Source organism: Neolamprologus brichardi, chromosome 4 (assembly GCF_056152115.1).
Source record: "Neolamprologus brichardi isolate AB-2024 chromosome 4, ASM5615211v1, whole genome shotgun sequence".
Classification (NCBI taxonomy): domain Eukaryota; kingdom Metazoa; phylum Chordata; class Actinopteri; order Cichliformes; family Cichlidae; genus Neolamprologus; species Neolamprologus brichardi.
Genome location: NC_142107.1, coordinates 574,167 through 600,871, shown reverse-complemented (window position 1 = coordinate 600,871; position 26,705 = coordinate 574,167). Strand labels below are relative to the sequence as shown.

Here is a 26,705-nt window from a genome sequence, read left to right as displayed (position 1 = left end):
AGAAGACAACAATAACTCAAATGACCACCTGTTATATCTACATTATGCGTGCATGGGTGTACAGTGTTCAGGTGTGGAATCCAAATGCAAGTGGTGAGTATGAGAGATTGAATGGAAAATATTAGGCGCAGAAGGAGAACACAGGTTAGCAATGCATGGAAACAGCAAAACATAGACAACTGAGGTGGCCTGTACTAACAGAGGTTAGCAGAAGAACCGGGTAAGGACAGTTGACAATGCTGGCTTTAAATACCACTGGCTGATTGCTTCAAATCACGAACAGGTGCGGATGTCAGGTGAGCTGATGAGGAATCTGCCCAGAGGCGGTGCCATAACCACACATGGCGAGACTCAGCTGGCCCATGAAAGGAACAAACATGCTAATGCTTCTGATCTGAAGTAACTCTTTATACACAGAGAGTGTACAGAAAGCAGTACATACCTCATACACAGCCAAGTCAATGCCAGCATATGGAATGATGCCCATTGTATTGGGCAGGTATCCTCTGTAGAATGCTCGGATACCCTCAGTCTTCAGAATCTGTCTGGCACAGTCAGCCATACCTGAGTACTGTCCGGTCTTCCTTAATGTAAGGCGAGTTTTCAGCACCTATCCAGCATAGGGAATAGAAGAAAAAAATGCATACAAATCCAAAATTAACACAGGAGTGAGTAGAAACAGTAGCAAGAGGTTCTTCTTCAATGAGTCAAAGGTAGAACTGGTCTATGGTTTCTTTAAACACCTATTTTCTAATTCTTCCACTGATACAGCTGTGCTTTACGGTAGCATTTCTTCAGTTTAACTAAAGAAGCCTCTTAAATGAGAGGTGAAACGTCTTTTACCAAACATTTTTCTTCTTACTCTGTGCAGAAGCCAGATTTCCTATGCCATGCCTCCCCAGCTGCAAACAAAATACAGAGCTAGCCACCGCTACCACCTTTAAGAGGGTTTGACTCCTTTTAACTACTTCTGTCCAAACAATAATTTATAAGGGCTAAATGTGTGCTCTCTCCATTAGCCAGGATCAACCATGGCAAGCCCTCCTCGCAGTCTCCCCCATTTGATTGCATTAAGTGGGAGTTCCGTGTTTGATGGAAACACCCCGAAGCTCCCCTGACTTTGAGCATGATAGGCTGAAGCCCTGTTAAGCTTGATGTTAAGATGTTTAAGAATTTGGGAGAACAGATTAAAGAAAAAGTTTGAACGATTTTTGGTATATTAAAAATGGAAATAAACTGAGTAAGCCCACACATGTGCCCCTGCAGCACCATTACTCCAAATTCATGTAATGCCCTAAACTGTCAAATTTGGATGGACTACAACCTTTAATTGACCCTGAAAGAGGCTTCATGCCTATCCCTAAGACATGGCCAGAGGATCGTGTGAAACTCTCCTGTGACTAAACTGAAGCTCAAAGGAAACATTAATGTTGATAGCACTTGATAGTACATCAGGAATCTGAGACTGAAGGGCTTCAAAATCAAAAAACATCTTCAAAGACCTCCTTAAATACCCACAGAACTGACCATTTGGACTTTGCAACAGAGCACCAAACATGGGACCAGTGGCGGTTTTAGATATGGGCAACATGGGCAGCTGCCCAGGGCAGCATCGTGGTGGGGGCGGCATCATGGCATTGGGGAAAAAAAAAGTTGCTCGCACTCACGCTGCCCCGACATCATGCCAGCGAATTTTGGGGATTGCATAGGCACCGAATGGTTTTCTATTGCCCATTTGCGAGGAGTAAGGGCACCTCGTAAATGGAGGAGAGGGGTAGGACAGCAAGTGATTCTCTGGCTGGCTGGAGCAGCATCTAATAACAAGCTCACAAAATAAAAATAAATAAATATTTAAAAATAATAATAATAATCATTCGTAATATTGTCAATCCAAGCCCACTATGTATGAATTATTTTTCCTGGGTTGTGTGAAATCCCCCCCCAAAAAAACCTATAGAACCTGAATCTGTGCATAAGGTGTCTATTAGTGTATGTTGTGGGGTTGGTTGTTGATACTGGAGTGCAAAATTACTGATGGAAGATTGACAAGAAAAGGTCAGAGCCATCAGGTCCTCAGTTTAGAAAAAACAGAGAAAAGAAGAGGAGAAACGAACAAAAGGCAGATGTGTCTTTGGATAATGGCAGGTATTATGTATCCTGAAACAAGATAACATTCATTAGTAGGTATTGGGAAAACTTCTGGTTGCCTTTGTTAGCCACTTGGCTATGATAGTAAACAGACAGTAGACACTGATGTGGCTTACTCAATCTTTTGGACTGTGTTCAGTACAATATTAATTAGCCAATACTGGAAGAGCTGTATTGTTGATTTGTCTGCTTGTCAGGATCTGGAGACTCGACTGGAAAATTCCATCAGGCACCTGAGTTCCTTGGTCTCCACCCCTGGGCGGAGCCATCATCCCTGCTGCAGTCCTGCACACCTGAGACTGATTCAGGGCAATCAGGTTGAGGATTTAAGGCCCCCTCAGCCTCTCCTTCACCGCCAGTTCGTCAACAACTTCACGTTGGTATTGGCTCTATGGTTGTTTACGCTCTTGCCACTTCCTTGTTAACTTTGGTTTCATGTGCTTCAGATTCCCTGGACCTTTTTTGCTATCACCCTCAACCTCAGCTCTCTGTGGATCATCATCAGACTCAGGTCTGCCAGCCTCTCCACTACTCCCCTGGACTATCGCTGCCTCTCCCTCAAAGCGAGGTTCACGCCGGTCACCAGTAAGCGCTATCAGTCAGTTTCACCTCTGTTTGGATACCCTGCACCTGCCGCCTTCTTAACCCTGTTCTCTTTTCTTCCCAGATGCAACCGCTCCATTCCTGTCGCAACCTGCTAGACCCCCGTTCACCCCCACTGTCACACGGTTACATCATTAGCGACACCCTCCCACATATTCACTTGTTGACTAAATAATAAACACTGCAAAACGTTGAGCCGTCTCTGTTGTGGTTATCTGCAATCGAGTCCGATCTAGCTATCAGCCCGTGGCCATTGTGACACTGCTATTCTCAATGTAAAATTCAACAACAGTTTTCACAATAAAATATGTTAAGTTACAATCTTTAATATGTTTGGTGTGTGTGACTGTGTGTCGGGCGGGGTGGGGGAAGAAGGTTTTATTCTGTGATGAGAAAAAATGTAACCTTGATGGTCTTGATCGTTTCCAATGTTACCGGCTTAACAAGCTGATCCCATCTGAGATGTTCTCCACGCTCCACAGTGGAGGGGGCGCCATAATGGTCTGGGGTGCTACAATGCTACAGTACACAATGCCCGCAGGACAAGGGACTTCTTCCAGAAGAATAACATCACTCTTTTGGACCATCCTGCGTGTTCCCCTGATCTAAATCCAACTGAGAACCTTTGGGGATAGATGGCAAGGGAAGTTTACAAAAATGGACAACAGATCCAGACAGTAGATTCCTTTCAGATGGCTGTCTTTACCACTTGAAGAAATGTTCCCACTCACCTCATGGAAAAGCTTCCATCAAGCATGCCACAACGAATTTTTGAAGTGATCAACAATAATAGTGGAGCTACTCATTACTGAGCTCATGTTTGGAACATTGAACCTCTATCTATCTATCTATCTATCTATCTAAAAGAAACATATCTTCAAGAGGAAATGACTGACATAAATTTTAAACTCACCTCCATGGGATAGATGATAGTCTGGGCAGTAGCTCCTGCAAGCGACCCAGCAATGAACCTCTCTTGTACCCTTAAACTGCCCCCCTCTTTATTACCTCGGATCAGCCACTTGATCTGGAGTAGGAAGAGTGAGGAGCAGGAGGAGGGAAAACCACAAGCAATAAAATATTTCAAAAGGACACAGTAGAGTGGACTATTATTTTTTTTTCCCACTGTAAACTAATATACAGTTACTACTTTTTCTACCACAAGTTAAGTAAACACTTACGAGAACAGAAGACATAGTTCCACTTTCTCACTGTTTGTCCACTGACCTGTTCGTAGGCCATAAACTTAATGGCAGATTCAGGGGCAATTTTGAGGACGTTGATACCATTTCCCCTCCAGAGTGAAAGCACACCTCCCTCCTGGATCATCCCCCTCAGGCCAAACCACAGATTAATCTCTCGAGCTGTGGAGCCATGTACCTAAAAATTCAAATAATGACAGTAAAGCTGATTTTTCTTTTTTTACAATCTGTACTATGTTTTAAAAATACGCTGTTGGACACCAACCAAATATGTTAGCGTGCTTATCCAACCCTAGTTGGGTATATGCGAAAAAGCAGAATATAAAGGTAAATATCTTCCTTATTAAGGCCATATAGATGTAAATGTTGCACACCAAAGATTCATTTTTGTTTGGATCACAGTCGGCACTTGTTTTTGGTCTGTATACAGACTTTGGCTACAAAGTATCTGAAGTAAAAAAAAGGAGCATTCATCTGAAGCTGTATTTAATCCCATGTGATAAATGTCTTTTAGCTCTCTTTCTGGTCTTCATCTGGCCCTGAGTAAATTTTACTTATGGTATGAACCAGACATTTTTAAGCAGTACCTCTCTGCTGTTTGCTGAAAACAGCTCTACACTGTGGATGACAATTATGTCATTAGCGGTGAAAAGTGGTGATGGTGTATGTTAAAGTGAATTGTTAAATGTTGTCATTTTTATGCTTACCATCTCTACATTGTTTCAAACTGTGTGATCAAAGACATTCCTTTGTCTCTGACCACCTCTCCAGCCATTCTGGTGCTGGGGGAGGTTTTATTGTAGATACATCCTATCTGAAAGATCTGTTTCTTGTTGTAAACTTCCTGCTTTTATGATCCTTTTGGGGAGCAGGAGAACACACACACACACACACTCACTCACATGCATGCACACACACACGTTCTTGCACATGCATAGACATGCATACACGTGCACACACATACACATAGTGCCTTGTCTTTTAGAACCATTTGGGGGGTTTATGGTGGGAGGTGCTTGTGTTGTGTTGTGTATTGTAACAGTTTTTCAATAAAAGGCTACGAGGAGGGCTGCTCTTTGAAGGAGTTGGGCTGGAGACAGGTGAGGAGTGTTAAGCTCCACAGCCTGGTTCCGATCAGCCTTCCCTCGCTAGCGAGTAAAAGACCGGTTGAAGATGTTCTGTCTTGTTTTTGTTCTTCATGAGGAATAAGTCTCTAAACTAGCAGGGTCTGTGGAAGCGCAGACTCAACAGTATAGGCCACAAACCAGAACAGTACAACAGACGCAGCCTTGTGTGATTTTTTTTTTTTAATATATTGTTTTTTTTGTTGTTGTTAGCTTTTATTGTGATAGGACAGGAAAGATGGGAGAAATATCATGGGGAAAGCATGCAATAAATGACCTTGAGGTGGACATCTATAGGCAACCCTTCTGGCTTTATGCCACAAGCACCCCACTCATTTGGCCTTTAATTTAATTCCCATATTGGCTTTGAACCTTTAAGGAAACAAGCTCATCAAGATAAATTAATAACTATTTTCATTCATTCTCATGTTGCAACTGAATACAAAATAAATACCCCCTCCTAACAGAACAAACTCACTAACAGTTTCTTTTACCTTGTAAAGAAAGGCACTGCCAAAAGTATTTTCATGCTTGCTTCTCACGCATATGTATCTGACATCCGAATCAATCCATAGGGTTTAATATGATGTCAGCCCACCCTTTGCAGCTATAACAGCTTCAACTCTTCTGGGAAGGCTTTCCACAATGTTTAGGAGTGAGTTTCTGGGATAGGGTTACCGGGGCCCTGCCCTGGAGCCAGGCCCGGGGAGGGTGCCCGAGGGCGAGCGTCTGGTGGCCGGGCCTTAGTCCGTGGGCCTGGCCGGGCTTAGCCCGAAAAGGGGACATGGGCCCATCCTCCCGCAGGCCCGCCACCCGCAGGAGGCGCCGTAGGGGTCGGGTGCATTGTGTGCTGGGCGGTGGCCAGGAGCGGAGGCCCTGGCAGACTGATACCTGGCTAACAAGAGTGGCAATTGGGACATGGAATGTCACCTCTCTGGTGGGGAAGGTGCCTGAGTTAGTGCGTGAGGTTGAGAGGCTAGATATAGTCAGTTTCACCTCTACGCATGGCTTGGGCTCCTGGAGAGGGGCTGGACTCTGTCTCAGTCTGGAGTTGCCCCTGGTGAGAGGCGGCGGGCTGGGGTGGGTATTCTAATATGGTTGCTTGCTGCCGGTACGTTGGGGTTCTTCCCAGTGGATGAGAGGGTTTGTTCCCTGCGCCTTAGGGTTGGGGAACGGGTCCTGACTGTCATCTGCGCTTATGCGCCGAGTGGCAGTTCAGAGTACCCATGTTCAGCATCTCCATTGCCGAAGCTGCTGCATTGAGCTATGGCCGCAAGGTGGTTGGTGCCTGTCGTGGTGGTAATCCCCAAACCAAATGGTGGACACCAGAGGTGAAGGGAACCACCAGGCTGAAGAAGGAGTCCTATCGGGCTTGGTTAGCCTGTGGGACTTCGGAGGCAGCTGACAGGTACCGACAGGGCAAGCGGAATGTGGCTCGGGCAGTGGCTGAAGCAAAAACCCAGGTGTGGGAGGAGTTTGGAGAGACCATGGAAAAAGACTTTTGGACTGCCTCAAAGAGATTCTGGCAAACTGTCAGGCGTCTCAGGAGGGGAAAGCGGTGCTCTACCTGCACTGTGTATGGTGCTGGCGGAGTGCTGCTGACTTCGACTGAGAAAATTGTCGGACGGTGGAAGGAATACTTCGAGGACCTCCTTAATCCCACTGACACGTCTTCCGAGGAGGAAGCAGAGTCTGGGGATGACGTGGATAACCCGCCAATTTCCGGGTGCGAGGTCACTGAGGCAGTTAAACAATTCCTTGGTGGCAGAGCCCCTGGTGTGGATGAGGTCCGCCCCGAGTTCCTGAAGGCTCTGGACGTTGTAGGCTGTCCTGGTTGACATGCCTCTACAATGTTGCGTGGAGATCAGGGGCAGTACCCCTGGACTGGCAGACCGGGGTGGTGGTCCCCATCTTTAAGAAGGGGGACCGGAGGGTGTGTTCCAACTATAGGGGGATCACACTCCTCAGCCTCCCCGGGAAAGTCTATGCCAGGGTACTGGAAAGGAGAGTTCGTCCGCTAGCCGAAACTCAGATACAGGAGGAACAATGCGGTTTTCGTCCTGGTCGCGGAACACTGGACCAGTTCTTTATCTTCTCAAGGATACTTGAGGGTGCATGGGAGTTTGCCCAACCAGCCTACATGTGTTTTGTGGACTTGGAGAAGGCATTCGACCGTGTCCCTCAGGGTGTCCTGTGGGAGGTGCTGCAGGAGTATGGGGTGTCTGGCCTATTGCTACGGGCCATTCGATCCCTGTACACCCGTTGCAAGAGCTTGGTTTGCATTGCCGGCAATAAGTCGGACTGGTTCCCGGTGGGTGATGGACTCCGCCAGGGCTGCCCTTTGTCACCGATTCTGTTCATAATTTTTATGGACAGGATTTCTAGGCGCAGCCAAGTGGCGTTGGGCTTTCACTTCGGTGGCCTCAGAATCTCATCTCTGCTCTTTGCGGATGATGTGGTTCTGTTGGCTTCATCGGGTGATGGCCTCCAGCTTGCACTGGTACGGTTCGCAGCCGAGTGTGAAGCAGTGGGAATGAGGATCAGCACCTCCAAATCTGAGGCCATGGTTCTCAGCCAGAAAAGGGTGGAGTGCCCACTCCGGGTCGGGGATGAGTTCCTGCCCCAAGTGGAAGAGTTCAAGTATCTCGGGGTCTTGTTCACGAGTGATGGGAGAAGGGAGCCAGAGATCGACAGTTGAAGAGGGAGCTGAGTGTAAAAACTAAGCTCTCAACTTACCGGTCAATCTACCTCCCTACCCTCAACAATGGCCACGAGCTGTGGGTAGTGACCGAAAGAACGAGATCGCAGATACAAGCGGCGGAAATTAGCTTCCTCCGAAGGGTGGCTGGCCTCTCCCTTAGAGATAGGGTGAGAAGCTCAGCCATTTGGAAGGGGCTCAGAGTAGAGCCGCTGCTCCTCCACATCGAAAGGAGCCAGCTGAGGTGGTTCGGGCATCTGACAAGGATGCCTCCTGGGCCACACCCCTGCCACATTGTGGTTACAGTGATTGCCATAATCAAGCAGCTCATGCATCTGCTACAAATCTGCAGATTGTAGTCACTGTGACTGGAAATGAAATAATGCTTACATGAAGACATGAGGGCAACGAGGACAGATTTAAACCTGGATAAATACCCACTGTTACCTAAGTGACTAAAATATTTCCAGCTCTCACCACATACTTGGCTCTGTGTCTTTTTTGCTGTGAACAGCCCAACCACCCACTCAAACTACCCACCATGTGGTTTGCTTCATTTCTGTTAGTGAATATCAGTGCAGCCTATGGATGTTAGTGTGCTATTCACTTAACAGCCATTAATAATCAAGAGCATTTCTTGCTATCAATAAACAGTAATGACCTTCCTCTGCCATATTTAATAGATTATATAGTAGAGCTGTTCACAGCCTTTTTGATACTTTTCCTCTTTCCATCATTCTGGCACAAGGAAATCTTTCTTATGTCCAAATATTGTTTTCTTTTTCACAATTGAGAAGGCTCTTTTCGATGCTTTTCTGGAACAGTCTGCTCTGCTCTACCTGTTCTTGAGTCCTTGTTTGGACCTTTTGTATTTACGTTCATGAACGAGGCTCTTGATTGCAGACTCTGACAATGATATGCTTACTTCCTCGAGTGTGTTCTCGGCAGAGCCAAATGTTATGAAAGTATAACCTCTCTTTTGGTGTTCTTCTACATGTTTGTTGGGGTCTTTCAGGCCTTTTGGTGTTGCTGAGCTAGCCAGTCCATTACTTCTCTTTAAGAATATGCTGCTTTGTTGATTTTTGCCTCCTTTTCACTTTGTTTCTCTTCTTTTCTCTCTCTCTGGTTTTCTTGTCATCTTTGTCTTATCTTTAAGGTTCTGTTTTGTTTTATTGTTCATCTGAATCAGAGGAAACTCTGGTCACTACAACAGACTCTTCAAATCGCTTAGAAATAACTTCAAATGTTATTAATGTAGACATAGATACACTGGTGCTGCACTGAGCAGGTTGGTGATATGTCAGCACATTAACCACTTTAAACTAATATTAATAAACTGGCTGAAATTCATAGTGCATAGGGTTTCACTCCAAGTCCAGCACTCTGAGGCTGTATGCTAAGCGGAAGGAGGCCGGGGACTGGTGTGAGCATCAGCACCATAATCCAGGATGAGACAACGAACATCCACGAATACATCAGGAAGATGGCCCCAATCAACCGGGTCCTCAGTGAATACCTCAGGCAGCAGAAACCCAAGAAAGAGGAGAAAGAGGAAGAACCATCATGGAAGGACAGGCCCCTGCACGGTATGTACAACCGGCAGATAGCAGAGGTGGCTGACATCCAGAAATCCTACCAGTGGCTGGAGAAAGCTGAACTGAAAGACAGCACAGAGGCACTAATCATGGCCGCACAGGAACAAACTCTGAGCACAAGATCTATAGAGGCTGGGGTCTATAACACCAGGCAAGACCCCAGGTGCAGGCTGTGTAAAGATGCCCCTGAGACAATCCAGCAAATAACAGCAGGGTGCAAGATGCTAGCAGGCAGGGCATACATTGAACGCCATAACCAAGTGGCCGGTATACAGTGGCATAGTATACAGAAACATCTGTGCCGAGTATGGCCTGGAAGTCCCGAGGTCAAAATGGGAGACGCCCCCAAGGATGGTGGAGAATGACCGAGCTAAGATCCTGTGGGACTTCCAGATACAGACGGACAAAATGGTGATGGCTAACCAACCAGACACTGTAGTGGTGGACAACCAGAGGAATAAATTCACTAAAAGACCAAACAAAATGTTCTTTGCCCTTCACATTTCTCTTCTTGCTTTCAAGACTCTCCACGCCATCTATAAATCTGAATCTGACTCTCAGATTGTCAGGTGACAAAGGCAACGCATAAGAATTTAATATTTGTCTATTCTCAGCATAGTGTGACATTGACTAAAAACTCCTCCCCTTTGAAGATGAGAAGACTAAAGAAATAGCTCCATCTCTCATACTGACTGAAATTATGAAAAGTTCATTGGCAGCATGGATGATGGGCTACCAGAAAACTCTTACCCTTTAGAGCTACTTCCCACTACTTTTGCAGCCCTTTATCTTTGGGAAACTTATGTAGTATCAGAACTAAGCAAGGAAGTTAACTAAGCAACTAACAACAATCAGAGTAGCTAGATCAGGGAAATTTAGTCAAAGACTGACTTTGCCATTGTTCAGAGGCTTGCTTCAACGTGAGAATTCATAATACCATGCAAAGGACTTCATAGCATTATGCACTTCAGCAAATGTTGTTTTGAAAATGTTGAAATGGCCACATACACAAAAAAAAAAGAAGACTGCTCAGTCGTGCCTGTGAAAGGTAATCCCAAGTTATCTGGTCTTGACAGTAAAACAACTCCACACAGCACAACAGTGAGGCATCACTACAGTGGCACAGGCACCTCTATGTCTATATTTGTCACATCCAGTATGGTGGTAACATTGATGTACAGTTTAGCTCCAAATGTGGCACATACATATTTATGTCTATGGCTATGAATGTTAGCTTAAAACATAATACCATATTGCATTCAAACAAAATCATTGTTGATTTAAAAATGCTACAGCTTGCTACATTATATAATAATCTTAGTACCTTAGCTAAGCTAACATGTAAAAACTGGACTGGAACTAGTAACTTCATCACATCCAAGTCAACTTTGCTGTCATTATGATACTCAAGCATACAGTATATGTGCCCTTCTCTCAGCTGTTGTAAAAGATATGTGACATATGTATAACTAGGGGTAGATTATTTAGCCCATAGCCTCAAAATTATATCCAGATTGTTCTATTAAAATATGATTCTTGCAGCTTGCAGGCAGCAGCATTTATAAGTAACTAAATAAATCCTGTTCCGATGAGCTATTGTCATAATGACAGACTTTGTAGTGTGAAGTATGTACAACATATAACAGTATAACAATAGTGCAGAACAGTCTCATGTTGTGTCATCACTGCTTTGGCTGATGCTCAGCTGCCACACAGTACAAGCATAAGATATGTGCATACAAGAGCAATACAATCCTGACTACTGTTTACCTGAATATCTCAATAAATACCACTTCCAGACAAATAAATGATAGTCATAAGTTAATGTATATTTAAAGTTTCAGCCCAAAATATCACACAGATCATTTTTTGTACTATTAATGTTAACCCCTAGTTTGGTCCTCTTTTTCTAAATCAAATTAGAATGTCTGCATCTCTGTCTTTCAGGAAGAGCCCTGTGATTGACGGAAAGGTATTTCTCTTAAACCCACCAGATTCAACTTACAGGAACAAAAATGAAACCAAACTCTAACTTTATCTTGGAGGACACAAGGTTACTGTGTGACTGTTTAACAAAGTCGATTTTAGAATTACTGTCTTAAAACATCAGTCACCCAAAAAATGATTGAGGCAACAACAGGTTATTTGCATCGCAGGTAAAATTGTCATTTTTTCCAGTGGAGTCTGGTGGCTTTGACTAAAAGTGTCTTCAGTTTCTTAACACAAGCAACTGTCGAACAGCAGCTTAAGCCTATCTATAGCAGGACGAATGGGATGTGCAGGAGGCTATGACACTCTGCAAAGCACACAGGCAGAAGTGAGCAGCAATGTGGTGTGATATGGTTAAATCTTTTATTGAACCAGAACCAGAATCCATAAAACAATGCTGGGAAAATACTGGGAGCTAGGAAACTAAGGTGAACACAGGAAACGTACACAACAATAAACAGGATGATAAATATATAATAAACTATAGAAGACGAGCACTATAAACACACACAAGGTAATTAGGGAGATGGGAACACCAGGGAACTGCAACTAATTAGGAAAACTAGGTAACAAACCCAAATGCAACATACATTAGATTAGATAGGATATTAAAAAATAAAACAGGAAGAACTTGTTAAGGGAACATCAGGAGCATAGAAGTGGAATAAATGCACAAAGCTGCAAAACACAAGGGCAAACTAAGGAAAAAATTCATATAACCAGTAGTCAACAGAACTTAGAAGTGCCCCCCCAAAAATGCTCAGAACCATAACAGTGAGTACATTATTACAATGCAATATTAAATATCAAGTAAAACTTCACCTTTTATAAGTATGTATGCAGTGCTATGAGATTTAATAATATAAACTGAAACATGTAATTGAAAAAGACTTCATCAATGTCACTTTTATTTCATGGGTCCAAACATTATATAAAAATCCCAAGTCTCGAGTAAGGGTTAATGGCCACTGCTTCTCTATAGGCCATGGCACTAGACAGGGTGAAATGTTAGCACTGTCCTTATTTGCTCTCAGTATTGAACCGTTAGCTGAACTGATCAGATCCAACCCTCTCATACAAGGAATTAGAAATGAAACCAATACACAATATAAGCTGTCACTTTTCGCAGATGATATTTTGCTATTTTTAGAGAATCCGGTCACCTCTGTCCCAGCCCTTCTGAGCAACCTTAAAGATTATGGTACAGTGTCAGGTTATAAAATAAATACAAACAAATCTGAGGCGTTAATTGTTAAGTCAAATTGTTGAATGTTGTCATTGTGGTTCTTAAATTTGTAAAGTCTTAGTTCAAGCAGTAGGATCAAAGCCATTCCTTTGATCCTGACCACCTCTCCAGCCAATTTGGTGCTGGGGGAGGCTGACGTGGGTTTTATTGCAGATACATTCTATCTGAAAGATCTCTTTCTTGTGTTGTAAGCTTCCTGCTTTTATGATCCTTTCGGTGAGCAGGAGGTCTCACACACACACACACACACACACACACACACACACACACACATACATAGACATGCATACACGTTGTAGGAGCCATTCTTGGGTTAATACCTTATGTGGTCGCTAGAGGTCACCTTTTTCTGTTTTGATCATGTAAAGATATTTAAAGTAGACGCACGTAATCGGCGTCAGGTGTGTCGTTAATTGTACGAAGGCAAACAGTTTGTGACCGTTGCGCTGTTATGCTAAGATGATATGGCAATAAAGATCAAAAAGGACAAGATAAGCACTGCTGGAGTTATTGGACTTTTTACTTAATTCATACATACCAGTGACATCGCGTCACCCCCGTTAACGACCACCTTAGTGGCTTCAAGCGCAGGCTTAGCCTCTACACACGTGCACACACATACACATAGTGCCTTGTCTTAGAACCATTGGGGGGTTTTACAGTGGGAGGTGCTTGGTTGTGTTGTGTTGTATTGTGTAAATTATTGTGTATTGTAACTGTCATGGGAATAAATAGCTGCGAGGAGGGCTACTCTTTGAAGGATTGCTAGCAGCGAGGTGTCTGGGACGCCTGATGAAACTCGGCCGGAGAGTTTGCGTCTGAACTCCCCTCGGATTGGGTGGCGATTGACGGGATCCAGAGACTTTCCCATGAACGAAACAATGCAAACAGTAAATAGAAAAGGCCTTATGCGTCACCGGCACTGCGCATGCAGACGCGAGTCCGGGGGAGCTCTGGTCGCGCGGATGCATGCAGACCTAAAACAATAGAGAGCGGCTACGTGACCGTGCGGTTTCTCGCAGGTACGGGAGTGCGCCAGCCATGCGGGAAGGTCGCAGGCTACCAAAGAAAAGAAAAAGGCTCCGTAGCTGCGCGGTATCACGTGAGCACGGGAGTACGTTGGACTGTGCGGGCAGGACGCAGGTCCATGAGAGCTGTGCGTGCAGATGCAAGCGATAGGCCTATTTTGTATTTTGTGTGTGTGCAGGCCAGACATGGTCTGTGTGAGTGTGGCTGATTGTTGTCTCGTAATGGGGAATAAACTGAGTAACTCTGCCTTGAAAGGGGATGAAATACAATGCAAAGTATTTATTGGGCAGCACATAGTATATAGATCGTTGAAGAATGAAGTGAAATTGTGTGCAAAGCAGAAGTGAGAGTGAATGTGTCTGACGTCATGGTGTGTGTGAGTTACAGAGAGGTGTGAAAGTGTGTGAGTTAAGCGGTATCCAGCTGGGGCAGACATGATTCTGCAGGTCACCTGCCCAGTGGACAAAAGAAATAAAATAGTTGTGTGGATGAAATATGAATGATGAAGAGTGTTTGGTGTGTCCTAGCCTGAAACAACTGTAATGCTACTTTCTGTTTTTGAGAAAGGACAGTTTAAAAAAAAAACACAGAGAGAGATGTGAGTTGTTTAAGCAGTGATGAGAATAATGAAAATGTCTTAGTTTGTCACTTTCAGGTGAAAAGCAGACCTGGATCAATTTTCCATGTGCAGCAGTTGGAAGAAAATTATAGGATTAACATCATTAGGAAACACTCAGGCCGAGCTTAACTCCCATGTGCTCCTCACCCTGAGAAAACAAGCTCCATGGAAGCTAACCTCTGCCTGAAGACAAGATAAGGAGTGCAATCCCAGAAGCACATCTACAGTTCACAGCAGCCCAACAGACAACAGCAGAGTCCTGAGAGAGATCCAGCAGCAGTGTGTGCAAACGGCATCAGAGAGAAAGAAAACCCATCACCTGGATGGATGGAGATGTGTTTCCAGCAAGCTGCAACTTCACTGTGTGTGAAGATGACTTTTGAGGAGACTGTCTGAGTGACATTTGCCACTTTTGGAGTGGAATGGCAAGATGAGACAGTGGAAAACACAGGACAAAGCTGAAGAAAACTGTTTGCCATTGGACTGCAAAGTGGGAGAGGAGAACGGAGTGAGAGAAGCAGGTGAGAACACAGAGGAAGGTTGTTGTTTAGTGTGGGAAATCAAATTTTGGGTTAGCAATTCTGGGAAAAAAGGAAACTGCTTTAAGTGGGAAAATTGAGAAGGAGTCTGGACTACAAAATGAGAAAGGTACATAAAACACACACAAACATAAAGTGCATTAACCATACTAACCCTACATGCATATACACATACAATGAAACCAGACAGAGTCTAAGCATGAGATTCTGTTGTCATCTTGTCCAAGTCACTAGTAAGATGAAAGTGATACATAGACTATTCAATTCAATTTCAATTCAATTCAATTTTATTTATATAGCGCCAAATCACAACAAAAGTCGCCTCAAGGCGCTTCATAGATACAGAGAAATAGCTAGAAGAACTAGAAGACTAGTGGCCTGAATATTATAGGAGGACAGATGGTTGCATCATAGGGAGAATGGTAAATGGACTGATGGACTGATTCTTATATAGCGCTTTTCTACTCTCCCGGAGTACTCAAAGCGCTCTATACAACATGCCACATTCACCCAGTCACACCCATTCTCACGAGCACTTTATCTATACTTAGTGCTATCTAACTACATTCACACACATTCATACTCCGATGGACGCATCGGAGAGCAACTTGGGGTTAGTATCTTGCCCAAGGATACTTGGCATGCAGACTGGAGGAGCCTGGGATCGAACCTCCAACCTTCCGATCAGTAGGTGACCTGCTCTACCTCCTGAGCTACAGCCAGAAAACAGAATGCTGATGAGGGGTCTTGAATGAGTGAGCTGATTGTTGAGTTTCTGGTGTGTGAAGAAGTTTTAACATGGCACACATTTGGTAACATGAGAAGAAACTTATTATGTGATGAGACAACAGGGTTGTGTCCTTGGGCAAGACACTTCACCGGTCGCCTACTGGTGGTGGTCAGAGGGCCCGGTGGCGCCTCTTGTTGCAGGAGCAGGAGAAGACCACAGGAGGAAACTTGGGTCACATGACTATGTGAACTCTGCAAATTTAACCTTTTTAGTTGTAATTTTTCTGGGTTTTTGAATTTACCAAGGGTGTGTTATTCACCACCTTGTGTTACTCACAGAGGATTTGGGCTAGAGAAAGGTGAGGAGCATTGCTCCACCGCCTGGTTCTGACCAAGGCTTCCCTCTTTAGCAAATTAAAGACCGGTTGAAGATGTTCTGTTATGTCTTGTGTTCTTTATGAGGAATAAGTTTCTAAACTAGCGGGGCATGTGGAAACACAGACCCAACATTAATGATTGTTGGGAACTGGCCCACACAGCTAGATCATCATCTTGTATCTTTTTAGACACTCTAAACAGGGTTTTAGATACTTGGGGATAATTATTACTCCTAAAACCAATCAGTTACTTGCTCTCAATTATGATCGATTATTCAAGGAGGGACTTGGACAGATGGAACCTACTCCCACTCACTCTTATGGGGAGGATTGAATGTATAAGGATGAATATTCTTCCACGCCTATTATTCCTATTTTAGAACCTACCCATTTTGATCCCACAGTCTGCATTCAAATTATTAGAAAGCATTACATCTAAATTTATCTGGCAGAATAAACAACCAAGGGTCAGACTCAATCATGTCTCAAGCTGTTCCCGTAAATGGAAATGTTGAGTTCCTTCCATCATTGTCAGATCGGAGTTTTGAGAGGTGGGCAGAGAAAGGTTAAATTAAGATTTTAGAACTCCACTGAAAACCGTTCTTTCCAAAAGTAGTGTCAGTGATAAGCAGTGTTGGTCAAGTTACTTGAAAAAAGTAATCAGTAACTAATTGCTGATTACTTTACCCCAAAAGTAATTCCATTACTTTACTGATTACTTTTTTCCAAAAGTAATTAGTTACTTAGTTACTTTTTAAAAACATGATTTACAACCTGAATAGGTAATAAAGCAATAGATCTCCAAAAGTTGATTCTGTTCACCTGGACGTAGCGTTTTCTGGGAGAAACGTTTTGTCACTCATAAAAGTGACTTCTTCAGTCTCAGCTGACTGCAGGTTTCCCCAATCTTATAAACAGTACATTTGCATAATGACTGAAACCAGCCCACTGAAGTAACAATGGGCTGTGAGGTCAGTTCCTTAATCATAATTATGCAAATTCTCATGACCATTGATCAACAACCACTGACCAAAACCCACTGATCAAAGACCACTGATCAATGGCCATGAGTACCATTCGCAGAGAGTTGGGGAATGGCTGCAATCACAGCATTGTAAGATGGCAAAAGATGTACCCTTAGGCCCCCTCCTCGATTCAGAGATGGTCTTTCCCTTTTCACGTAAATGGCCTCCTTGACTCCACGGAGCAATAGATCTTTCAGCCCAATTCTATTTTTTCTGCATAATCCATCATACAAAATGTAATCAAATGGAAAAAGTCTCTTTTTAAAACTTGTTTTATTAGTTTTAATCTTTTAACTTTATGCATCAAGCAAAATTTACATTATACGCAACATTCTCTGACTGGAAGAAATTTGTTTAACATTTAAACCTATTTTCTGCACATTCCAGCATATAAAATAAAATATTTTTTGGGGGTTTACACTCACTCTTTCAAATAGATGCAAGTGAAACACAGCAGAAAATAAATAAAATCAAAGACTCAGCGGTCCTGTTGCTCTATTTTCACCTGTTTAGCAAGAGTGAGGCAGGCGGAGGTTTGCCCCGGTGCAGGTGTGCCGCAGCGGTCAGTGGAAGAATCTGTGAATTTCACATTCCCGTGGCAGCATACTCGGTGCTTGCTCTGAGGTTTAGGGGGTTTTTTCGCTGTAAAAATAAGTTGTCTTCCCACGCAGTGAACAGTGGACGCTAATGTTTTTGTCACTTTTTACAGAATCAAACTCAAAGTAAGGTCAGTACTTCCACGCATTAAACGCTGCACGGTCATACGCTCTCCCGCACTCGATATATTATCCATTGTTGATCTGCACACAGCTGTTGCCACGAACATCGCATAGCACACACGAACGTCATTGTCATGAGACACTCTCGCAAAAAAATCACGGCTTTAGTAACGCAGTAACGCAGCGTGCTTACAGGAAAGTAACAGTAATCTAATGACTTTTTTTGCAATAGTAATCCCTTACTTTACTCGCTACTTGAAAAAAGTAATCGGATTACAGTAACGTGTTACTTTTTCCAAATTTTTTCAAATTTTTTTACTGCCCATCTCTGGTGATAAGTGTTGGAGAAATTGTGGGGTTTGGGGGGACCAGACGCATATCTTTTGGGACTGTGTTTGCATACAACAGAGCTGGATGGATGTTAAGAACATTATACAAAACATATTGTCAGTCAACCTCCCAATGGATCCTCTGATCTTTTTTTTGGATATCTTTCCTGATGGTTTCTCCTATGAGCAGCGCTTTCTCCTTCATTTCCTCCTCATGACTGCAAGAAAAATGATAACAATTTACTGGTTCAAGTCAGAAGCACCCACAGTTGCCCAGTGGCTTCTGAAAACGGTTTTGTTCATCTACGTTTTTTGATTTAGTGTTTCTATTATTTAATTTTGTATTTCTAGCTCCCCTAGTTATATTTAGTATTCCTGATGTGTAGTTCTCAGTTTTGTTATGGTGCCTTCCCTGTGTTCTTGTATCTCGTTGTCTCACTTATGTTTTCACGTCTGTTATTTTCCGGTCACTTTTCGCCTCAGAGAGACTGTATTTGGGTCCTCTATTCCTGCCTGCCGCACGCAGCCAATGACAAAAGTGACCAATCTTTGTGTTCATATGGATCAGCCTGTCCAAAGAACACTCCTTTGCACCTTCGCTGTATCGTATTTTGGTCTTTTGAACTTCTAATGGATCATCTAGTGGTTTTTTCTCAATGTTTATTAATGTTTTTCTTCCTTCTTACCTGTTGGCATCTGTCTTTGTTTTAGTTTTGTGTGAAGAACCACATGGAGGCATCTACTCAGAATGCACATACAAAGACGGGGAAGTAATTGCTGTAAAGCTGGAAGGTAATCTTGTTGCTGAAGAGGCTATAAGAAGGCTTCAAATGTTCAAAACTCATACTTTAGAAAAAAACCTCTTCACAGAGGTGGAGTTTCACAATATGTGTCCGTTAAGGACTGGGTGTAGCAATAACAACAATCACTGGAAATTACACAGAGCATTAAGTCGACTAATGTCTCTGGCTCTTTTCAGGTCATTACAGTGGGGCAAAAAAGTATTTAGTCAGCCACCGATTGTGCAAGTTCCCCCACTTAAAATGATGACAGAGGTCAGTAATTTGCACCAGAGGTACACTTCAACTGTGAGAGACAGAATGTGAAAAAAAAATCCATGAATTCACATGGTAGGATTTGTAAAGAATTTATTCGTAAATCAGGGTGGAAAATAAGTATTTGGTCAATAACAAAAATACAACTCAATACTTTGTAACATAACCTTTGTTGGCAATAACAGAGGTCAAACGTTTACTATAGGTCTTTACCAGGTTTGCACACACAGTAGCTGGTATTTTGGCCCATTCCTCCATGCAGATCTTCTCAAGAGCAGTGATGTTTTGGGGCTGTCGCCGAGCAACACGGACTTTCAACTCCCGCCACAGATTTTCTATGGGGTTGAGGTCTGGAGACTGGCTAGGCCACTCCAGGACTTTCAAATGCTTCTTACGGAGCCACTCCTTTGTTGCCCGGGCGGTGTGTTTTGGATCATTGTCATGTTGGAAGACCCAGCCTCGTTTCATCTTCAAAGTTCTCACTGATGGAAGGAGGTTTTGGCTCAAAATCTCACGATACTTGGCCCCATTCATTCTGTCCTTAACACGGATCAGTCGTCCTGTCCCCTTGGCAGAAAAACAGCCCCATAGCATGATGTTTCCACCCCCATGCTTCACAGTAGGTATGGTGTTCTTGGGATCCAACTCAGTATTCTTCTTCCTCCAAACACGACGAGTTGAGTTTATACCAAAAAGTTCTACTTTGGTTTCTTCTGACCACATGACATTCTCCCAATCCTCTGCTGTATCATCCATGTGCTCTCTGGCAAACTTCAGACGGGCCTGGACATGCACTGGCTTCAGCAGCGTAACACGTCTGGCACTGCGGGATTTGATTCCCTGCCGTTGTAGTGTGTTACTGATGGTGACCTTTGTTACTTTGGTCCCAGCTCTCTGCAGGTCATTCACCAGGTCCCCCCGTGTGGTTCTGGGATCTTTGCTCACCGTTCTCATGATCATTTTGACCCCACGGGATGAGATCTTGCGTGGAGCCCCAGATCGAGGGAGATTATCAGTGGTCTTGTATGTCTTCCATTTTCTGATGATTGCTCCCACAGTTGATTTTTTCACACCAAGCTGCTTGCCTATTGTAGATTCACTCTTCCCAGTCTGGTGCAGGTCTACAATTCTTTTCCTGGTGTCCTTCGAAAGCTCTTTGGTCTTGGCCATGGCGGAGTTTGGAGTCTGACTGGTTGAGGCTGTGGACAGGTGTCTTTTATACAGATGATGAGGTCAAACAGGTGCCATTCATACAGGTAACGAGTGGGGGACAGAAAAGCTTCTTACAGAAGACGTTACAGGTCTGTGAGAGCCAGGGATTTTCCTTGTTTGAGGTGACCAAATACTTATTTTCCACCCTGATTTACGAATAAATTCTTTACAAATCCTACCATGTGAGTTCATGGATTTTTTTTTCACATTCTGTCTCTCACAGTTGAAGTGTACCTCTGGTGCAAATTACTGACCTCTGTCATCATTTTAAGTGGGGGAACTTGCACAATCGGTGGCTGACTAAATACTTTTTTGCCCCACTGTATATAGTAAACTAAATGTGTGTATCAGTGGCAGGACAGTGTGAATACCCACTTGCAGGAAGACCTTGAGACGGTCCAGTGGAGCAGTTCCTGTCCGGGACACTGCCCCTGCCATGGCTCCAGCAACCAGCTGCCTCCATACCAAACCTGATTGCCGCTCCCGCTCTGAAAACTCATCAGGCACTGTCAGGTGTTCCCCGATGTCAAACATCTAAAACAACATTAGAAAGGTAGAAACTGTGTTTGTGTTTGCTCGTTCTTTGCCACTGCATCTTGCTAACACATGACTGTTACATAATCTACATCTATATGAGGTATGAATGAAAACAGTGTAGTTCACAGTTCAACTTGATTATGTTTTGCCAAATACTACCAAATATTTTCATCCTAATAACCCATTAGCATGAAATATAAATACTGTCAGGATGTTAACATTTATTAATCATTTATAATCATTTATAACATTTAAAAGTGAAAAAAAAACCCTCCTACATGGGAGTGCTTCCAGTGGTGGACAATTTCCTCCATGTTGTGCAAAGGGTTGAACAGGAAGTGATCACGCCATTCATTCCAGTCAATAGTCATAGTCCCATCTCTGTCCATACTGGGAGACAGAGAGAAGGTTAGGGCCGGTTAATGCTCACTGTTTCTCGAATAAGACGCTCTCGTAACTCATTAAGTGATGCCACTGACCGGCCAATTGGTGCCATGCATTTTAGTACCTCTTCAGATTGCTTTAGAACCCCTTCTGAGCACATACTATTTTAGTATCTGGTACCAGGTATTATTACAGTATCACCTAATGGAAAACCCTGAAAACTGTGGCGAACCATGGCAAGTCGATCCGAGTAGGTACTAATGGAAAAGGGGTTTAAATTAAAGCTCCAGGCCCTTGGCTGCATCAATTCCAGGGTCCTGAAGTCCTGTGATGCCCAACCATCTGCCCCCTGCAGTATCTCTTCAACCTAAGTTTGTTGCTGTAAAAGGTGAAGACATTATACTATGGAAGACGTTATGTTTAGTACTGGTACCGAAGAAAGCCATTCCTTCTGGCCTTAATGACTTCAGACCAGATGCCTTGATGTCACATGTCATGAAGGTGCTAGAGAGTGGTTCTTGCCCATCATATCTTGCAGGTGAAACATCCCCTGACCCCTTTCAGTTTGCGTACCACCCTCTTGTGGAGGTGATTATCTACCTCTTTCAGCATGCTCACTCTTAACAGGATGGTACTGGTGGCATTTTTAGAATCATGTTTTTTTTTCCAGTGCCTTTAATACCATCCAACCACTTCTGATAAATAATAAGCTGCTCAGGATGGGCCTCACCACTTCTATTGTCTCCTGGATTGCTGACTATCTGTCAGAGAGCCCTTAATTTATAACACAATTTGTACCACTGTTTGATGTGGTGGTTAGTAATACTAGGGCACCACAGGGGACAGTCCTGTCTCCATTCCTGTCCATCTCAAATTTCCATTACAAGACTGAAACATGCCACCTGCAGAAGTTCTCTTATGACACTGCAGTGGTTGGATGTATTAAGAAGAAAGAAGAAATCACCTCCTTCTGAATTTCAGCAACACAAATGACATGTTGGCTGACTTTCGGAGGAAAAAAAACACTGCAACTAGGCCCATCAACATGGCGAGTGAAGAGTTGGAAAACGGAGACGGCTACAGGTACTTCACCTGACTGGAGGAACCAACAGTGTACAAGATGCTGTACAAGATGAGGATGAGCAGACTTTACTTTCTAAGGATGCGCAGATCCAATAATGTATGAGGCAAGTTGTTGGAGGTGCCATCTGTTTGACATCATTCCCTCTCACCTGTTTAAAACAAGTCTTTCATGTAATTCGGCCATCAAGATTATAAATACTTGTTTCAAGACGGGGACTGTGCCACCCTACTTTAAGCAGGCTATGGGCAGAAGACCGGGAGTCATCTGCCTTTGGTTCCACCTTCTCCTTCTTTCAGGAGAAAAAAGGCCTCCCGCTGCTGCCACGTCTCCTAGCCAGAGGCAGCTTCTCTGCCCACATCTGCGAATGGCAGATGGACTGGTTCCTATATGGTGGTTTTCTACTCTGAGCACTCAAAGCCCTCCAAAGCAATCCAAGGCTTGCCAAATTACACCTTCACTCCGGTGGTATAGGAGGCCAGTTGACCCTGATCAACCCGAGCCTTCCAGCTCAACACAGGCCTGTTTTTAATAGATTTTTCCCATGGCTTTCCACACTTTCAGATGACAGTGTGAAAAACAGGTCAGCCCCAACAAGCCTCAGGTGAATCTGACTGGCAGCAGCCCAGGAGTGAAGCTCCCAAAGACCTGCTTCTCTCCAAAGCCGACAAAGTAGTACAAAGAAACCAGCTCTTTTCCCCCGCTTCCTCTGACGAAGCCTCCTAAGCAAAGGCGAAGTGCTCAAGCAGCGCTGGAAAAACAACCTCGTTTTGTTGACTCTGAAAATTATCCATAGCAGATTTTATCAGATGCATCATATATTAAAAGGGAGATGACAGCGGGCAAAACTGTACCAAAAATACTTGCACAATATGTAAAATAAACAAACACATAGACAGAGGCAGAGGCACAGCCAAACACAGGTGCCATCTTGCAACCCAAGTCCATTAATATTATTTTCTTTTATTGTGCACTTCTTTTTCACTGTTAGTAATATTTTGATATTAACACTTCATCATCCTCTGATTACAGCAGTCAAGTAGCTGCTTTTCTAAATCCTTACTATTACGTGCACTTTTTGTGTCCTAAATCCCCTCATGTGCTAACCAGCTGTATGCCAGCCTTGTCCCTGGGCCCTTCTCCAGTTGGAAACTCACCTGAAAGTTCAGTTCTATCACTAACTGCTACTGATTGTTTAAGATGCGGCCTTCACAAATGCCACTGCCACAAAATCTTTGGCTTTGTAAATAAACTCCCTTAATCCTTTAGTGCCTCAAAGCTAATCCTCCGACTTAGCCAGTTGAGTTTAAATCATTTATGTAGTTTTAACCTTTTTTATACTGGAAAGTAGGGCAAGCACAAGGGAGATAGAATCAAACCCAGACACCTGTAGACTTTTGGCATATGAATCACCTGCTCAACCAAGTCAGCTACAATGGCACATGGTGTAAAATCTGACTCTCATATTTGAACTATGTGCTAGGAAATGTATTAAATTAAAGATCAAATTAAATTAGATCAAATAATTACGATTTTTTTGTTTTGAATATTTTATACATTGTAGCGCATTTGTTTTATTTCCTTAATAATAATAATAATACATTTTATTTATAGGCCACCTTACAGTAGCACGTAAACAATACCATAAAAAACATAAGAAAAATGTATATATAGCAAACATGGTAGATAAAATTTAGACATAAACAGTCATAAAAGTATAAAAGCAAATATAAAAACTGAGCAAAGTAAAAATGGCCTAAGACAGATCAGGTGTATGCAATTCTAAACAGATGGGTTTTGAGTAGTGATTTAAAAGTGGTGAGACAGTGTGTGGTCCGTAGAGCAAATGGAAGTGCATTCAAAAGTCTCAGGGCAGAACAACTAAAGGCTCTGAGTCCCATGGTAGTCAGGCGAGCAGGTGGAACTGACAGAAGAGAAGTTGAAGAAGAGCGGAGTGTACGAAGGGGTGAGTATGTATGGAGAAGATCGGATAGATATGGAGGAGCAAAGTTATGAAGCGCTTTGAAAGTGAGAAGCAGGATCTTGAAATTGACACGGAGGTGAATTGGGAGCCAATGGAGCTGTTGAAACCATGGAGAAGACTTGACTGTAATAGATCACTGTGTAAAGAAATGCAAACAAAATCAAATTTCCATTTCAGACATGGTACCTCTGCAGTATTTTGGAGGCCTGTTCCATGGTAACCTCCACTCCAAGCTTTTGTAGTGAGTGCTGGATCTCCCCCACATCAATTTGCCCTACCAAACACATCAGAGAGTACAAACAGCATTGGAAATTGGGGCCTGTAAAGATTATATTTATGGGCGGGGTAACTGACAGAACTGGTGTATTTACTGTGTCTTAAGCATGCACACACCGTCATTGTTGTGGTCCAGTCTGTGGAACATGAGCCAGAGTCTTTTCTCGTGAGTCTGGAGGTACTGAGAAAACTCCTGGAAATCCAGCAGACCATCATGGTTGGTGTCGCTCTCAAGGACTATCTGTAAGTCCAGAGAAAGAGAGAAAGCACAGAGTAAACAGGGAATTAAAGCTAAAAAAAAAAAGGCTCAAATTAGGATGTGTTCACAATGTAAATGACATGGGGCAAACGGTGGGATCAGGGAGTGTAAATAGTGAGGAGAAGAGAGTTGAAGTCAGCCAGTCCATTTCCATTGTCCTGTCTACCATGCTGGATTCACAACCACAGAGCACAAGGAGCCACGGTGAGTTTATTTCAAAACTTTGTTCAGTATATTAACAAATACAATACAGACACAGAAATTCCTCATTAGGAGCAGCAGCAAGAATCAGACTGAACGGCCATTTTAGCTAACGTAGCTAACCGTAAAAGTGCTAGCTAACTAGCTATCCAGGAAATACACACTAATCAGTGTACTGCCCTGACATTAGTGCTGGTAACTAGCAAATTTCACTGAATCAGCAAAAATGATTTAAACACAAAAAAAGACAAAGAAAGAACAACATATTATTCTCAACTGCAACAAGTAAAACAGTAAAATCTAGATTATTAAACCTTAAATCTCTCTTTTCTAAGTGCCCGTTAGCACATCAATTAATAATTGATTAACAAATCTTACAGAAACCTGGTTACAGCATGATGATTATGTTAGTTTAAATCAGGGGTGTCCAAACTCCGGCCCGCGGGCCAACTGCAGCCTGCGATCCATTTTTAATTGGCCCGCAAGTAACTTTATAAATAGAATAGAATATGGCCCGCACTTCAACTTTTGCTTGAGTGTATTGCACTTCTTAGTTTTAACACCAGGGGGAGCTACTGTCGATCAAGGCAGTTGGTCCACCAAAAAGGACAATCACAGAAGAAATTTACCCCAAGTTACCAAACATGGCAGAACCAAAGAAGCGAAAGGTAGAAAGTGAATGCAGAAAATTTCAGACATGGTGGGAGAGTGAATATTTCTTCAAAGAATTCAAGGGGAAGTGTGTCTGTTTGATCTGCACTGAAATTATGGCAGTTATGAAAGAGTATAATGTACGACGTCATTATGAAACCAAACATTAGGCCTATGCATCCTACACTGGTGCTGAGCGAGAGCAGAAATTAAAGCAAAGGGTAGCTCTCCTGCGGGGTCAGCAACAGCAGGGCTCGCAAAATTTCAAAATCCCTGGTAGCCCTTCGGGCAGGGACTCTTCAGTTTTTGGTAGCCCAAAATAAATTTAAGTAGCCCGAATAAAAAAGAGAGCAATTTTTTTCATTGATGCTTTGTTTCCTGTTTTGTTTCCTTTACAATATTATACATTAAAGTATAATATTGTAACGGAAACAAAACAATCAAAAAAAACACAAATTACAACATTGTATAAAAATTACAATCATCAACTCAAATACTTGGTTCTAATTGAACAGAAATTTCTATGAACTTGTAAGAACTGTGTAGGAGATGAATCAGTCTGTGTCAGATCCTGAATTTGAAATTTCCACTGAAGTCACAGGTAAGAGGCAAGTGGAACCAAGATCGAGGCCATTTGCTTTTTGAAGTTTGCAAAGACTGCTAAATTGTGCCAGTGGTAGTTCACTCTTTGCAACATAGTATGCTGATCTAAACAGATGTCTCAGGTTTATTTTTAGTATGTTATTTGCAATTGGTGTTTGTTCTGGGAAAGATATTGCAGACTGAGCAATAATGCATTTCTCATGGGTTCTAACGGGGGCCTTTCTTAAAATTACTGGTCCCAGTAACAAAGGCGCTTGTCGACTCAGAAATCGAGGGAAAACCAACAACACACCCGGCAGAACATTATGTTATTTACACGGGTGCACATAAGTGGTCCGCATGTGCGCATTCGCTGTCAAAATGAAAGACGCGCACCAGATAAGAAGTTGCAACGCGCGTTTGCGTCCATGTAAAAGGCTGTTTTTGTCCGCTAGAGTGGGATTTTCACGGCACATTCTGCACCACATCTCTGTGCGTTCATCATTTGTTTG

At 43.1% G+C, this 26,705-nt stretch overlaps 1 protein-coding gene across 1 annotated transcript in view; it reads right to left on the bottom strand.

Moving 5' to 3' along the window:
- The window catches only part of slc25a23b (solute carrier family 25 member 23b), a 36,676-nt gene that overhangs the window by 2,022 nt on the left and 7,949 nt on the right, over positions 1-26,705 (bottom strand). Inside the window, exons 2-8 of the mRNA XM_006805017.2 lie at positions 24,618-24,741; positions 24,411-24,498; positions 21,054-21,165; positions 20,614-20,772; positions 3,979-4,131; positions 3,665-3,778; positions 443-610 (exon numbers count right to left, since the gene is read on the bottom strand). Of these exons, the coding sequence (XP_006805080.1) occupies positions 443-610; positions 3,665-3,778; positions 3,979-4,131; positions 20,614-20,772; positions 21,054-21,165; positions 24,411-24,498; positions 24,618-24,741 (918 nt within the window). The remainder of the gene's footprint in view (positions 1-442; positions 611-3,664; positions 3,779-3,978; positions 4,132-20,613; positions 20,773-21,053; positions 21,166-24,410; positions 24,499-24,617; positions 24,742-26,705) is intronic.